Source organism: Berghia stephanieae, chromosome 7, assembly GCF_034508935.2.
Source record: "Berghia stephanieae isolate SIO BIC M18660-M18661 chromosome 7, UCSD_Bste_1.3, whole genome shotgun sequence".
NCBI lineage: Eukaryota > Metazoa > Mollusca > Gastropoda > Nudibranchia > Aeolidiidae > Berghia > Berghia stephanieae.
In genome coordinates this window covers 34,561,701-34,576,464 of record NC_088366.1, presented here as the reverse complement: position 1 = coordinate 34,576,464, position 14,764 = coordinate 34,561,701, and the positions used below count along the sequence as shown (strand labels likewise).

The following is a 14,764-nucleotide window of genomic DNA, read 5'->3' as shown; positions in this document are numbered from 1 at the left end:
AATTGTTAGATGAAGAAATACATGCACGTCTCCCTCATTGTGCGGCTATGTGGTCTAGTGGTATGACACTCGCTTTCTGATCGGAAGGTCCTGGGTTCGAGCCTCACGCTCGGCGCATAGTTGTCCTTGGAAAAGGCTCTTTACTCACATTCTCTCACCGTACTCAGGTGTAAAATGAGTACCTGACCGTTAACAGCGTTGTCTTTGTCCGAAAAATTGTAACATCGCCTAACAGGCGTCATGTCCCGTCCTACATATTAAATGTTGCTGTTGACCAGGGACCCCTTGTAAAGCGCTTTGAGCACATTTAGTGGATATTGCGCTATATAAAGCTCAATTTATTTATTTAAAAGCTCAATTATAGCTAAACGATTGGTGCCGTGCCAGTTATCCCCCCCCCCCCGTGTTTTTTCTCTCATTCTATTTCTTTTTGATACTCTTTCCTTTTCGTGTAATCCGACAAAACGTCGCAATGAATCGAGCCACGTGCATGACAGACGATCGATTCAACAAATCGTGTTCAAGGACTTTATTATCATTGAAAAAATCATCTCATATCTAATCAGTTTTCTATTTGAGACACAAGACCCGAGACTTGAAATATTAACTCTTTTTCGGTCAGACCTGATTTCTCCCAAAACGCACATTTTTACAAGGTTACATTACAAAACATCTGGGCATTGATAATAATAATAATAATAATAATAATAATAATAATAATAATAATAATAATAATAATAATATATATATATTATATATATAAGCTGTAAAAAGGGTAGCAGACCAACAGAAACACTTAACAAATAGATCGGGATGATGCCCGTATGGCGCTGTTACACGACTTTATCCCACTGTTACCGTAGTTACTAATTTTACACTTGACTACCATGTACGAGATAATGTAGGTAAAGAGCCTTTTTCACGAATTTAACTATGCGCCGCCAGCAGCGACGAGACTCGAACCATGGACCTTTACGTCAGAAGCCGAGTACGATATCACATGACCATATAGTCACATTTAATCAACCTAACCATTTTCACAAAGGGAGCAATGCTATCATAATGGCCAGGTTTTCTAATGGAAGCCCAATGGTTTTACTACTCTATTTATGAAGGCTGTGATGTATGACGTCATGATAGAGTTAAATTGAATTGTGCATACAAAGAGTTAATAAGGACAATTACGTAAAACGGATGTCATCAAGTTTTTATTTTGACCAATCCCAAGAGGTAAACATGATAAATTCAAGTTTAAGCAAGCTGTAACAATAGACATCTTGATTATTTTCATAGCCTTGTCTCCTCTTAGTACGAAAACAAGTTCCTCTGGATGGTAAATTTAGATACATCTTTTATAAACAATGACGAAATTGCTTGGCTAGATGACCCTCACACTTCATGACTCAATCTTAGATAGAACACAGAAACACGCGCTGACGAACCTAGTTCGATCCCGCCTAATGTTGAATATATATCTTTATGACAATTGTTCTATCCATCCAGGAGGCGGTGGGTTTTAATTTAGATCTGACGGAAAGTACTCTCCGTTAAAGTGGCACTCTTTTCAGAGGGACCAAACATTTGCAAATGTTACGTTTGAAACTATACTGCCCTTGCTTTTAAAAACACAGTATATAAATATTATATGCAATGTTAACCAAATAGCACATGCTGTGATCTTTGATAAAACGGTGGGAAAAAAACTTCGATTCTGAAATGATGATTAAAAAACATTAAAAAAAAAATAATTTCTTGATTAAATTTTTATGTGGATTGTCCTTCCATTCCACGCATCACAAAAACAGTTGGTAAAATCATAACATAAACCTCGTAACTTCATTGATTATTTGGTTTAAACTCATTAATTCACTCATAATTCACAACTTTCCCTCTTTATCATACATGACCATCTACGACAACCTCGGTCATTCAACTTGTACCCAGTACAAACTAGGAATATAAATTCAGACTTAGACTCATAGAAAATGAGAATTTTGCTTTGGTCGCGGGGTTTTTATATAATTTCTAATAACTTAAAATTGAGTAGAAAACTGGAATTGAAATTGTAGTGGTAATACCCCCCCCCCCCCCACACACACACACACGCAAGCATAAAAAGAGAAAGTGAAACAAGGAACGTAGCTAAGACCATGCCGGTTATCTATTACTAATGCGAGAGCTATTTGCAATCAGCTGATTCTTATCGCTGGAGACAGCGGGTCTGTAACTTGTACCAATGAAACAATAATTTTAATTTGGTTAGGTCGGTAAGTACTTTTTTTTTGTCTCAGCTTATCTGACCACGCAGCGTCGCTTACACTTGATTTGTTATAAATTCTTATTGAGTGGGACTTTGTCCACGAGATGTGTGGAGGATTGGAGAGACGAAACGGGGACTTCGGTTGAATAGACAGATGGTATAAGAAACAAAACAGAAAGGAATAAAAATATATTTAGAAAAAAGAACTTTGTAGAGAAAGAGAAACAAACACATACACTGCCACAAACGCAGAGGGAGGGAGATATAAATAGATAGTTTGATGGACAGACAGATAGATAGAGAGGGAAAAGAGAGAGAGAGAGAGAGAGAGAGAGAGAGAGAGAGAGAGAGAGAGAGAGAGAGAGAGAGAGAGAGAGAGAGAGTACCAGACTATTGTAAAGCGATGTCAAATGATTTTAATAAGTATTTAATACTAGAACATTAGACATATATCCCTCGTTTGTTCATGAATTAACATTTCTTACAATTTGTATGAGAAATAACCACCGTAGTTTTATTCGAGGTGTTAGGTAGTATTGATCAGCATAGGCGTGAAAAACTGTTTCTGATATTTTAAGTTTTATTATTATGTTTACGTGTGGAAAGTGCAGTTAGACCAAAAACTAACAGAATATTTGTAAAAAAAAATAATTACACGGTGTTGTATGAGAGAAACAATGAAGCTACATGACGGGTAAATATAGATGCGATATTTGTAAAATCAAGTAGAAGTGATATCATATTTTTATCTTATCTTTGACCCCTAATTTGTCTATTTTGGTGTTTCCAAATTAGACTTTATGTCTTTTTGCTTGTTTTCAGCTTGGATCTTTTCCCAGATAGATTAAAGTTAATTGAAATCACATTTTCTTTTCAGTATTTATCGGGCTCTAACTTTAGGCTTAATAATTACCAAGAGGACAATAGCACCGATGCGACTCGGATTTATTGAAGTCCGAGTTGCTTTTTTGGTGACAACGGGAGGATGTGATATTAGATTAGGATCAAAGCATTCCATAGCAATATAAAGCGTTAACGATATTAAATCATATTGTCCTCATTGAATAATTTTACCCCAGATCAAGTTTACGAATCTATGTTTTTCATGTAACTTCGTGGTTTAATTTTCCAACTGGCTCAATCTGGGGTCATGATAGCTCAGTCGTTAGAGCGTGCGAGTTACCAACAAAGATTCTCTTTACAAAAATTAATGTGACAAAATTCGTATGCAATGCTGACACTCCTGTTAAATTAAATTCCATTTGTTTTCCTGGGTTTAATAAAGGTATAATTATTCAATTATTATTATAAATTTTAACGGTTTTATAAACGATTGCTGTTTTGTAAGAAATGTTGCGTTGCAAAACGTGATTATGCTTTTCAGTAATGTCTATTCTAGACATCATTCATAAATGTTTTTTAAATATTTAGTGTAAATAAGATCGAATCAAATTTTTTTCACTTCATTGTTTATAAAGATTCAGAACAGAAAGATTAATAGTATTAAGAACTCGTTCATCTGCATTTTTCTCCCACACCCCCCTCCCTCCCTCCATTGATTTATCCTTATGAGATTGCCATATTTAAAATCTTACCTTTCAGGAAATGCCGTAAGCAAGGCGAGGAAATCTAGACTTTAATTTAATTGATCGCCTGGCTCGCATGAGGCCGGTCACTCTGTAGGGTTCTGTAGGTCTAATGTCCACCGTATCCAGAGAAGGAATGCCAGAAGTATTAGAAATTATGTTCGAGTTTCTGTTTCTACTTCTTCTCCGCCTTCTGTCCCTCTCGATGGCGAGACGTAAAATACGCTGACGGATCAATTCCAGTGTTTCAGATCTTCCAATGGTTGTATGTTCTGTGCTTCTTTTCATGACGAGTTCGAACTGACAATAGGGTCCTGCAAATCCTCTACGACAAGCACATCTACAGTGACTGTACGGCGAGTTCCCGGCTATTAATCTACCTCCGTTGGCACAGATGACTCCCCTGCACATGCCCGTGCTTCTGGAGTGAGCTTGAGGTACATGCAGTGTGAGTAAGATTAGAATAATGACGAGGGAGTGAACTATTGAAAAAGTTGGCAATTTGGAAATGCCTCTGTAAGACATTGATGCTAAGCAAAAAGCGTTCCGTAACAAATGGAAGCTATTTGAAAATTGGATTAAATTTCCTAAAGATAAAGGATATGATTGCAATGAAGGAAATTGTGATGAAGAAGATGAAGACGAAGTGTAGGAGCTGGATGCTACCGACGACGACAATTTCAATGCTTGGCGTGATGATGTTGATGATGATGTCGATTGTGTCGATGATAATGACGACGATGATGTTGAATAATAACACGTTGACGACGCCATGTTTATATCAATATTATTGTTATTATAACAGTTATATAAAGTATACCGTGGAAAATTTGATTCCGAATCTGTCAGGTTGTTATCCTCAGACTGGGACGATGGCGAGTTCCGCAAACATTTGTCTGTTTCCGATGAGAGAGTAAAATCCTTTGACTTTAAAACGTTTCGATAATAATGGTAACATTGAGAATTCTTTAACGTAGTCTGTTGACTAGGGTTGGTCATGCTGATTGAGCGCTAGCTGGCTTTAAACTGCCACCAACACCGCTGCTTGCTGTTCCGTGTCTCTCACTCGCGTGGACACTGTTAATGATTGAATTGGATAAAAGAACGAGTCCGTTTTATACGTCGGAGGTGAGAGGCGTTCTGTAGATTCCATTGAAATCAGGCGAAGCACAACCACTGGCTTTGTCGGGTGGCCGTTGTCTGTCGGCGGATTTTTCGATTTCGCAGTGAAGAGGAATAGGAGTGACTGTTAGTGATTTGAAACAAGTCTTTCCCCGCTCGCTTACCTTAGGATTATTGCCTGGCATGATAAAGAGATGATAAAATAGAACAACATAATAAAACAACAAAACAAACACCTAAAAAAAAATGAGATGACAAATAAAAAGTTGACAGACAGGAGCGTCCGTTAAAATTTATTTCAATTTCTCTTTTTCACCAGAACGTTTAAACAAATAATGTGAAACGTCGACTCAGGTGTGAATGAGTACCTGTGTTTAGGCAATGAGGGGTATAGACACTTAGATAACTACGCCTCTCGGACAGTCGTCATAATGGCAGTGATTGATAAACAGCGAACTACACAGGTTTTATTTCGATTGTATGTGTCTAAAAAAATACCCACTGTTCTACCGCCTGATCAATAGAACCAACACAGAAAACTATGGGTAAAGCGCTTTAATCACGTTTAGTGGATATTCACTATACAAAAGCTCAATTTTCAAAAATCTTTTATATTCTGATCGAGAAAATCGTTTGATATCCAGTCACCCATGTAACGATATAAAAACATTAAAATAGCTAGAAAGAGAGGTCGATTTCTACCAACTATGTTTGTCCGAGCACGTGTGAAGGTGTGGCACAAATTCCATGTTTTGGTTGGTCAAAAATCTACTAGTTAATTGTAAGAGTGCTTGCCCATATGTACGGCTAACAGGCAACGTGCACTGTATGGAAAGGGGAATTTAGTTTCATGAGGCCTGCTGGGGAAGATAAATGAAGAAATGTGAAGCGCATTGAGCATGCCTACCTGAGAAATTGAGCCATATATTATGTTTGAATGGACAAATGGTGGGAATTTAGTCAAGACGTTTATGGTTAAAATGTTAAAACATAGATTAAATTTGTGTGCCTTGTCGATGAGAGTGAATTAACTTAAAATTGAACTGTCAATATCCACTAAACGTTCTCAAAGTGCTCTACAAGGGGTCCCTAGCCTACAGCAACTCTTAACACTTAGAATAAAACATGTTAGGCGATATAACTTTTTTCGGATAAAGACAACGCTAATAGCGGTCAGTTACTCAGTTTACACCCAAGTACGGTGAGATAATGTGAATAAAGAGCCCTTTTCATGGACTCAACTATGCGCCGCTCAGAGCGGGGCTCGAAACCTGGATCTTCGAACTCTGGATCTGAACCCTAAAATGCATTGAGAAAACTTTTTAAAATTTTAAAAAATTAATTGAGCTTTATATAGCGCAATGTCCACTAAATGTGCTCAAAGCGATTTACAAGGGGTCCCTGGTCAACAGCAACATTTAACATGTAGGACGGGACATGACGCCTGTTAGGCGATATTACAATTTTTCGGACAAAACAACGCTGTTCACGGCCAGGTACTCATTTTACACCTGAGTACGGTGAGAGAATGTGAGTAAAGAGCCCTTTCCAAGGACTCAACTATGCGCCGAGCGCGAGGCTCGAACCCAGGACCTCCCGATCAGAAAGCGAGTGTCATACCACTAGACCACATAGCCGCACAATTAACTTGCGGTAGAATAAAAAAATATAATGCTTCACAGTAGAGCAACAAATAAATATTCAAAACATCAATTCTTCATGTAGTGAACTCACCCATGACTTCTTCATGGTTTCTAAATACTGTTGAAGATGCTCATCATCCATTAACGTAAGAAATAAATCATTAAGCATAGCAGCAATTAATCAGTTAACTGACGTACTCTGGAAAAACACGTATTTAAATAATTGGCCAGAAAACTCGTAGTTCTAATATCGATCGATTAAAATGACCCTCATCTAATCAAAAACTCTCAAACCTGGGACTTCGCGAAGCTAAAGATTTAATTTCTATCCAAAAATGAGAGATTGACTTTAAATAGAAATGTTTAATGGGGAAGAATAAAAAAAATTCTATATATGACAAAAAATAAAATTAAAAATTTATGCTCATTTTTAGTTTAAAACATTTTGAAGGGATTGGTCACATATTAAAAATGAGAGAATTAAATCTCTTTGGCGGCCTGAAAACACTAAATAAAGAGTGCCAGCCCTCAAGTTTCTTCATTCTATGGTCAGTGATGATCGGTAGAAAGGTTGTGAATAGTCAAGAGATTATGGGAAGAAAGGTTGTAAATAGTCTAATGGTAATCATAAGGTCTGAGGTTCGATCCCCAGTCGAGGACGACTGAGTTTTTGGGATGGTTATTTTCTTGTATTTTTCTTTCTTGTTTTGTCTGACACCTTTCATACACATTTGTTCAGTTCTTTATCTTACACCGGTGCCTTCTCCTTATAAAATAAATATAATAAATAATTTAATTTCTTTTTGTATTGTGGCGGTCCAAAATAAAAAGTCACATGATTGTGGATATGTACTCTATGAAATGAAAATTTGGTTTCATATTGTCTACAGTTAGAGGGAATACATTTTTTGAAAAAATAGATCTATATGAGCTTTGGTGTAGCGCAATATCCACTAAATGTACTCAAAGCGTTTTATATAGCGTTCAATCCCAATAAAAAACCTGGAGCATTTACATAGCGCAATATCCACTAAACGTGCTCAAAACGCTTTACAAGGGTTCCTTAATAGCAACACTTAACATGTAAGATCAGACATGCTGCCTGTTAGCCAGAATTACACTTGTTTTAGACAGCGACAACGCTGTTAATCACCAGGTAGGTACACTCATGAGTACGATGAGAGAATGTGAGTAAAGGACTCAACTTTGCGCCGCGAGCTCAGAGCGGGGCTCAAACCCTAGACCTTCCGATCCGAAGTAAACGTTTTTCCAGAGCACAGCAGTTGACTGGTTAATGAATAATAAAAATAAAGGATATTGTTATTTTTCTAGAAACGTGTATGAGTTTGAACTTCTGCAACTACATGAATTTCTGGATAACTAACAAACACACGCGAAGAAGAAAAAATCAAGAATAACATAACACAGCAAAAAACAAAACAAAAACAAAATAACAAAAAGTTAACAACACACACACAGACACACACACACACACACAGACTCTCACATAAGCATACAAACACAAACACACACACACACGCAAACCCACCCACACACAAAAACTCTGACATAAACACACACGAACATACACAAACTCACCCACACACGAACAAACAAATAAACAAACTAAGTGGCCCATGTTGTACAAACGGTACAATGTCGGAGTGATATTGATTTTGAAAAATGTAATTTATAGATAGTAAAAAATAAGACATGAAATCTTGATTTTGTTTACGTGTTTTGATGACTAGAATAAATCTTGCTTGACTCAATACTAGATACATCATATTCCTCATCACGACACTTTAAATCAACATTTTGTCATTCGCTTCGTTTGACACTGTGGATCACAGGCTGTCAATTAAAGTGTGTTAGTTGGGTTGTTTTTTGTTTTCTTTTTTGTTGTTGTTGTTGTTGTTGTTGCTGTATACAATAACAGTTCTAACCCACCTTGATTTTAATTCTCTTGTGGAGCGTTTGAAGTAAGTACATTCATATCGCTGCCTGTAATCGTAATGGGTAGAGAGACACACACCGTGTCACAGAGAGCAGGGGAGAGGCTGTAAACAAAGGTGAGTCTTTTTCAAATTTGAAAGTAAATACTAACTTGTTTGAATATCCTAATGGAGGAAATGCGTATGGCAAGGCTGTCAAGCTCTGACAAAGCGGAATTCTTTTCATTTCGGTCAGAATATCTTTACTTCAAATATAGGTCGATTAAAAAACAGTAGTGTTCAGAGTTATAAGGCCAATGGAGTTGGAATTTATCCCGGTCTCTGTACCGTGAAACAGACAATAGCAATTGCTTGCTACCCTTTGGATAGGACGCTAGTCTATTGTAAAGTACTTTCCGCCCGATCTAAGTTACCCAATCACTGCTGGGAGGACAGAGGGGTCAGAAAAAAAATATCGATTTTACCCGGGATCGATCTTGGTCTCTTTCGTTGTGAAGCGAGTGTTCTACCAATTGCGCTATCGGGAACCCCCGATGGGTTACATTTACCCCCCCCCCCCCCATGCACCGCTTAAAGCGGAATTCGACACTTCAGGCTACTGGTCGCACGCCTAGTATTATACCACTGGACCACAAACGGGACTAAGAGAATGTTGAGATTATAAACGGCGCAGAGGCTAATAGCCTTCAACAATCGTGACGTCACTTTCCTCGTAGTGACGCATAGTAACTTAGCAACTGGTTCTAAATTATCGGAACAATGGCGGGCGACCTTATGAAATACTTCTACAACGAGCATAAAAGTGTGTCCAGAGGAGAAAACATAAATCTGATCATGTTTTGACTTTTATACATTCTGATCACAGGACACATGAAAAAGTTCTAGCCAGCACGGAGAATAAAAAGTACCGATTTTCTTTGTTTAGAGCCAAGCTGCTCGTTGCTGGGCGACGTGACATCAGACTATTGAATCATATTGAGATCACACAAGTTCCGTGAAAGAGGAGAAAAATATCGCAGATCATGTTGCTGCACTCTGAACAAATATCATGCATGAAAATATTTTAGCCAGAAAACTGGTCCTTTAAATATCTATCGATTAAAATGACCCCATCTTGTCAAAAACTCTGTAACCTGGGATTTCCTTGAAGACGTTCCGGGTTTGAGAGTTTTTGAAAAGATTAGGGTCATTTTAATCGATGAGCTATGTGGTCTTGTGGTATAACACTCGCTTTCGGATCGGAAAGTCCAGGGTTCGAGCCTCGCTCAGCGCATAGTTGAGTCCTTGGAAAAGGCTTTTTACTCACATTCTCACGCCGAACTCAAGTGTAAAATGAGTTAACAGCGTTGTCGATGTCCAAATTTGTTTTTGTAATATTGCCTAACAGACGTCATGTCTCGATCTACGTGTTGCTATTGGTCAGGGACCTTCCTTAAAGCGCTTTGAGCACTTTTAGTGGATATTGCGATGTACAAAAGCTCAAGTCTTTTTTTCTTTAAATTAAAAAAAAAAATGAAGTCGAGTTCTCTGACCAATTAAAAAAAGTGTTTGCTCAGAGAAGAGCAGTATGGGCCTTGAGAGACATGGACCATATTGTCGGAGTTTCTTTTTTCTTTTTATTGTTGTTTGTTTTCTTTTTGTCATGTCTTATTTTGTTGTTTTGTTTGTTTGTTTGTGGTGTTAACCAGACACAAGAGTTTATTGCTATCTTTAAGACAAGGCCCTAGTCTGAAGTAAAGTTGTTTCCTTCAGATGGAAAAGACAACAGTTGTCAAATCACTGCGAATGGGCCGATGAAACAATACACAATGCTTTCCCTTGTGGAATTCAATAGACACTTAGATAACCACTCCTCTCGGACAGCCGTCATAATGTAAACCTTGGCAGTGATTGGAAAACTACACATGCTTTAGTTTCGATGGCACGTGTCTAAGTAAAATATCCACTTCTACCGCTTGATCAATAGAACCAACACAGAAAACTACGTGTAAATTTAAACGTTTTATAATAATACATATAATCAAGAAGCTCGTGTGATAACTAGTCACCCATTTGGCGGTATATAAACAATAACAATGATCATTCACGTTATTGTTTATAAACAACCAACTATGTTTGTCTGAACACATGTGAATGTGTGTCACAATTTCCATGTCTTGATTGGTCCAAAATCAACTGGTTAAAAAAAAGGTGTCAAAATTGTCCTCTCTTGCCACTGGACGTTTGGTCGTATTGTGAGTCTAAGACCCACTGACACATTTCGAAAACGTTTATTTTGACCCAAAACAAAAAGGTAAGAATATTAAAACTAAAGCATTTATATTGCGCAATATACACTAAACGTGCTCAAAGCTTTATACAAGGGGACCCTAGTCAACAGCAATACTTAAATATGTAGGACGAGACATGATGCCTGTTTTATTCATTTTATACCTTAGCACGGTGAGGTAATGTGAGTAAAGAGTCTTTTCCAAGTACTGAACTATATGCCGTTCACAGCCGGGCTCGAACCCTTTGACTTTCTGATCCGAAGGCGAGTGTCATAATACAAGATCACATCGCGCATGTATATAACCTCAAAAAAAGGTAAAAAGAGTATCAAATCTAAATGTCAAAGACACCCTCCCAAGTCCACTCTTCTACTAACCACTCTCTTTAGTATAGTCCAGCGTCCAACTGGAAAGATAGCAAGCAATGACTCGTTCCTTTCCTTTTCTAGTTAATAAGGGAATTTTTTTGTACTTTACAGCCATGATTCGACATACCGACCCTTCAATCCACAGAGTTGCAAGACAGAACCATTGCGAAATTGGTTAATGACCTCTTCTCACCTCTCTCCCCCCCCCCCCAACCCCCTTTTCCTATCCCCCACCAATGATTGCTGACTCAGCTGCTTCAGTATAATAATCTATGACATTACCCGGTATTGCATGATTCTAAATTACAATATCAGGCTTTTATAACGCTGGCCCATGAATGAGGAATTAACCCTTTACAGTCTGTATTAATTTTCTTTCTTATCCGAAATTAATAATAAATTTAATCTTACGACATTATCACCTTGATACCACAAGACAGATGCAACTATAACCCAATTCACATCGCCTATATTATTGATCTCAAGGTGAAAACGATCCGGTCTATGTGATCCGACATTAATAATAGATTAAATCTTACTACGTTATCACCTCGACACCACAAGACCGATGCAACTACAGCCCAATCCACATCCCTTATATTGATCTCAAGGTGAAATCGGTCCGGTCTTGTGTTAAATTCATGTGAAATTCATGAATAACAATGTGAAATTGAATGGAAGCTTCAATTTAATATACAAAAACAGAAAAATGGACGTTTCGGGTTTCCCCTTTATCAACAAAACAGGATAAATTAAACACTACAGACGAATGAAATAATGTGGTGGTGGCGTTGTTAGTTATTTCTTCGAGCTTCGAGCAGCAACATTTACATTGTGAAATTCATGATTGATTTTATAGTATCCCGTTCTTGCCATGAAAGGGTTAAGCCTAGGTTTAATCAGAGATGTCACGAGACAATTACCATACTCCAACAAAAAAACTTTTTTTTTGTTGATTTCAACCAGGAAGGTTTACTTTTGATATCATTTGATTACAATGAACAACAATTTATCAAACTTTTAGAGAAGATTATTGGAGATTTCAGATTTGAGGCCTCTTGTGATTCTACTGAGGTTATTTCAAGCGACCGATATTCTTTTCTGGTCAAAATTAAATACGTGTTTTGTCATTTTACGGCCATAAGGAGGCCTATCCTTTCCACCGAACACCCATGCACAGTGACGACAAACACGAGGGCTATTGTAAAATTAGCCCAAAGCAATTGAATTAAAATATTATCTACAAAGATTTAACAAGATTGAGTTTTAGTCTTAACGTCTATCTAAATAGAACATCATTCATCATAATTTCATTTCTTAAAAAAACCTGAGCATTTTTAGAGCATTTCGTAATATCCACTAAACGTGCTCCAAGTGCTTTACAAGGGGTCCCTAGCCGACAGCAACACTTAACATGCAGGACGAGACATGACGGCCTTCAGGCGATATTACAATTTTTTTCCGACAGAGACAACGATGTAAACTGCCAGGTACTCATTTCGCGAAGTCCCAGGTTTGAGAATTTTGCCTAGCTGAGGGATAGTTGAAGGATGGGTTTTCTGGCCAAATATTTAAATATGAGTTTTTTCCAGAGTACGACAGTTAAGCGGTTAAAACTGTTACTCACCGATCCCCTGTGACCCTTTTGGAACAGGTCGTTAATCCAAACATTCCCTTTTTGAGCCCACTCTTGATAGATAGCATGACAAATCCACAGTTCTCAGCCAGTAAAACTTAACATGCGTTTTAATATCATTCTTCTCACTCAGTTGCCTCATCAGCATATGACCGAATTAATCAGATATGAATAGACTATACCGTACCTGAACTTTTTGTCTCCTCCTCTTAATGGGGAATGCGAGGGGCGAAGTCAGCGCATTTTTTGTCACTTGTATAACCTGATGTCTGACATACTCTAAAAAGAAAATAAAATAAAATCATTAAAAAAAATAATTACAAACCCCCCCCCCCCAAAACAAAAACAAAAAAAAAACAACAACAAAAAACACCAAAAAACCCATAAAAAATAACAACAAGAAAGAAACAAAAAAAAGCAAAAAACAAATAAAAAAACAAAAGAAAAACAACAAAAAAAAAAAAACAGAAACAAAACACAACAAATGATAACACAAAAAAAAAACACACACAAAAAAAGAAAAACCCACCCAACAAATAACAAAACAAAACAAAAAACAAAAACAAAGAACAAACAAACAAAAGAAGCGAGCAAAAAGAAAACAATAACAAAACAAAACAAAAACAAACAAACAAGACAAAACAAAAACAAAAACAAAACAACAACCCCCGCCCCCCCCAAATAAAAGCAGAAACAAACAAAAATTATTAAATATTTTGTCAGGAATACTCGTCCTTCAAATATTAGTGTATTAAAATGGCCCTCATCCAAGTACTGTCAAACCTGGGACTTCGCGAAGTTCTAAATAATAATAAAAAAAAAAATTAAATTCGTGTTTTTCAAGGTACGGCAGAATATTTCTGAAAAGTTTTTTTTCTTTTAACGAACAGGGTCTTTGAGTAAGTTCAAATACTGTAGATGACAGCATAAATATTGCTTTAACAAAGTGTTTAATTGAAAATGGGATTACTTGCTCGACGTGACGGGCGTTTCCGAAAGGTTTGCAAATATCTGAACACGCCCAAAACCGACCTCAACCAGAACAGTTTTACTTGATATTTCAAATCAATATAATCGCAATTTCTCAACTATCTGAACAGACCCGTTCACCGACAAAACACTTTTTTTTCTTTTTGATCAGAAGTTTTTACAGAATAAGTCCATTTATTGAAGTGACCTACAACTTAATCAAACGTCTCAGGTTGGAGAATTTTTGATGTGGTGGTTTATTAAAAATCATCGATATTTTAGGAAAGAAAAAAAAAGTTGGGCCAAAATAATAGAGGCGTGTCAAATAAGCAAAATATACCATTCTGATAAATATAAGTTGTACAAAGCAATGCAATATATACCCTGAATTGTTAATTCTGATACATATAGATTTATACAAAGCCATGCAATATACACCCTGAATTGTTAATTCTGATAAAAATAAATTATAAAAAGCAATGCAATATGTACCCTGAATTGTTCATTTGAACAATGTTTGAGATGTTTATTTTTTTATCAGTGGCGCTCGGAGAGGGAGGGGGGGGGGGGGGGGAGAGAGAGAGAGAGAGAGAGAGAGAAAGAAAGAGAGAGAGAGAGAGAGAGAGAGAGAGCGTGTATGCGTGTGTGTGTGTATATGTGTATCTGTGAGAGAGAAAGAGGAATAGAGAGAGCGAGGGATAGATAGAGAGAGAGAGGGATAGAGAGAGCGAGGGATAGAGAGAGAGAGTGTGTGTGAGAGAGAGAGAGAGAGAGAGAGAGAGAGAGAGAGAGAGAGAGAGAGAGAGAGAGAGAGAGGGGCAATAGCTCATTTTGGTAGAATTCGTGACTCAAAAGCTAAAAGAGAGGTTTAAAATCCGGAAATTGGAGGGCTCTGTTAAGTTTTCTATGATTGGGTAGAGTATGTTAAAAAGGACGAAGAGTGAACTGCGATATG

General features: G+C 37.3%; 1 protein-coding gene across 1 annotated transcript in view; it reads right to left on the bottom strand.

Annotated features, from left to right (window-relative positions):
• Positions 1–4,899, bottom strand: part of LOC144976225 (uncharacterized) — a 12,364-nt gene extending 7,465 nt beyond the window's left edge. Inside the window, exon 1 of the mRNA XM_078920406.1 lies at positions 3,856–4,899. Coding sequence (XP_078776532.1) covers positions 3,859–4,845 — 987 coding nt within the window. The 5' untranslated portion in view covers positions 4,846–4,899 and the 3' untranslated portion in view covers positions 3,856–3,858. The remainder of the gene's footprint in view (positions 1–3,855) is intronic.
• Positions 4,900–14,764: the final 9,865 nt, after the last annotated feature.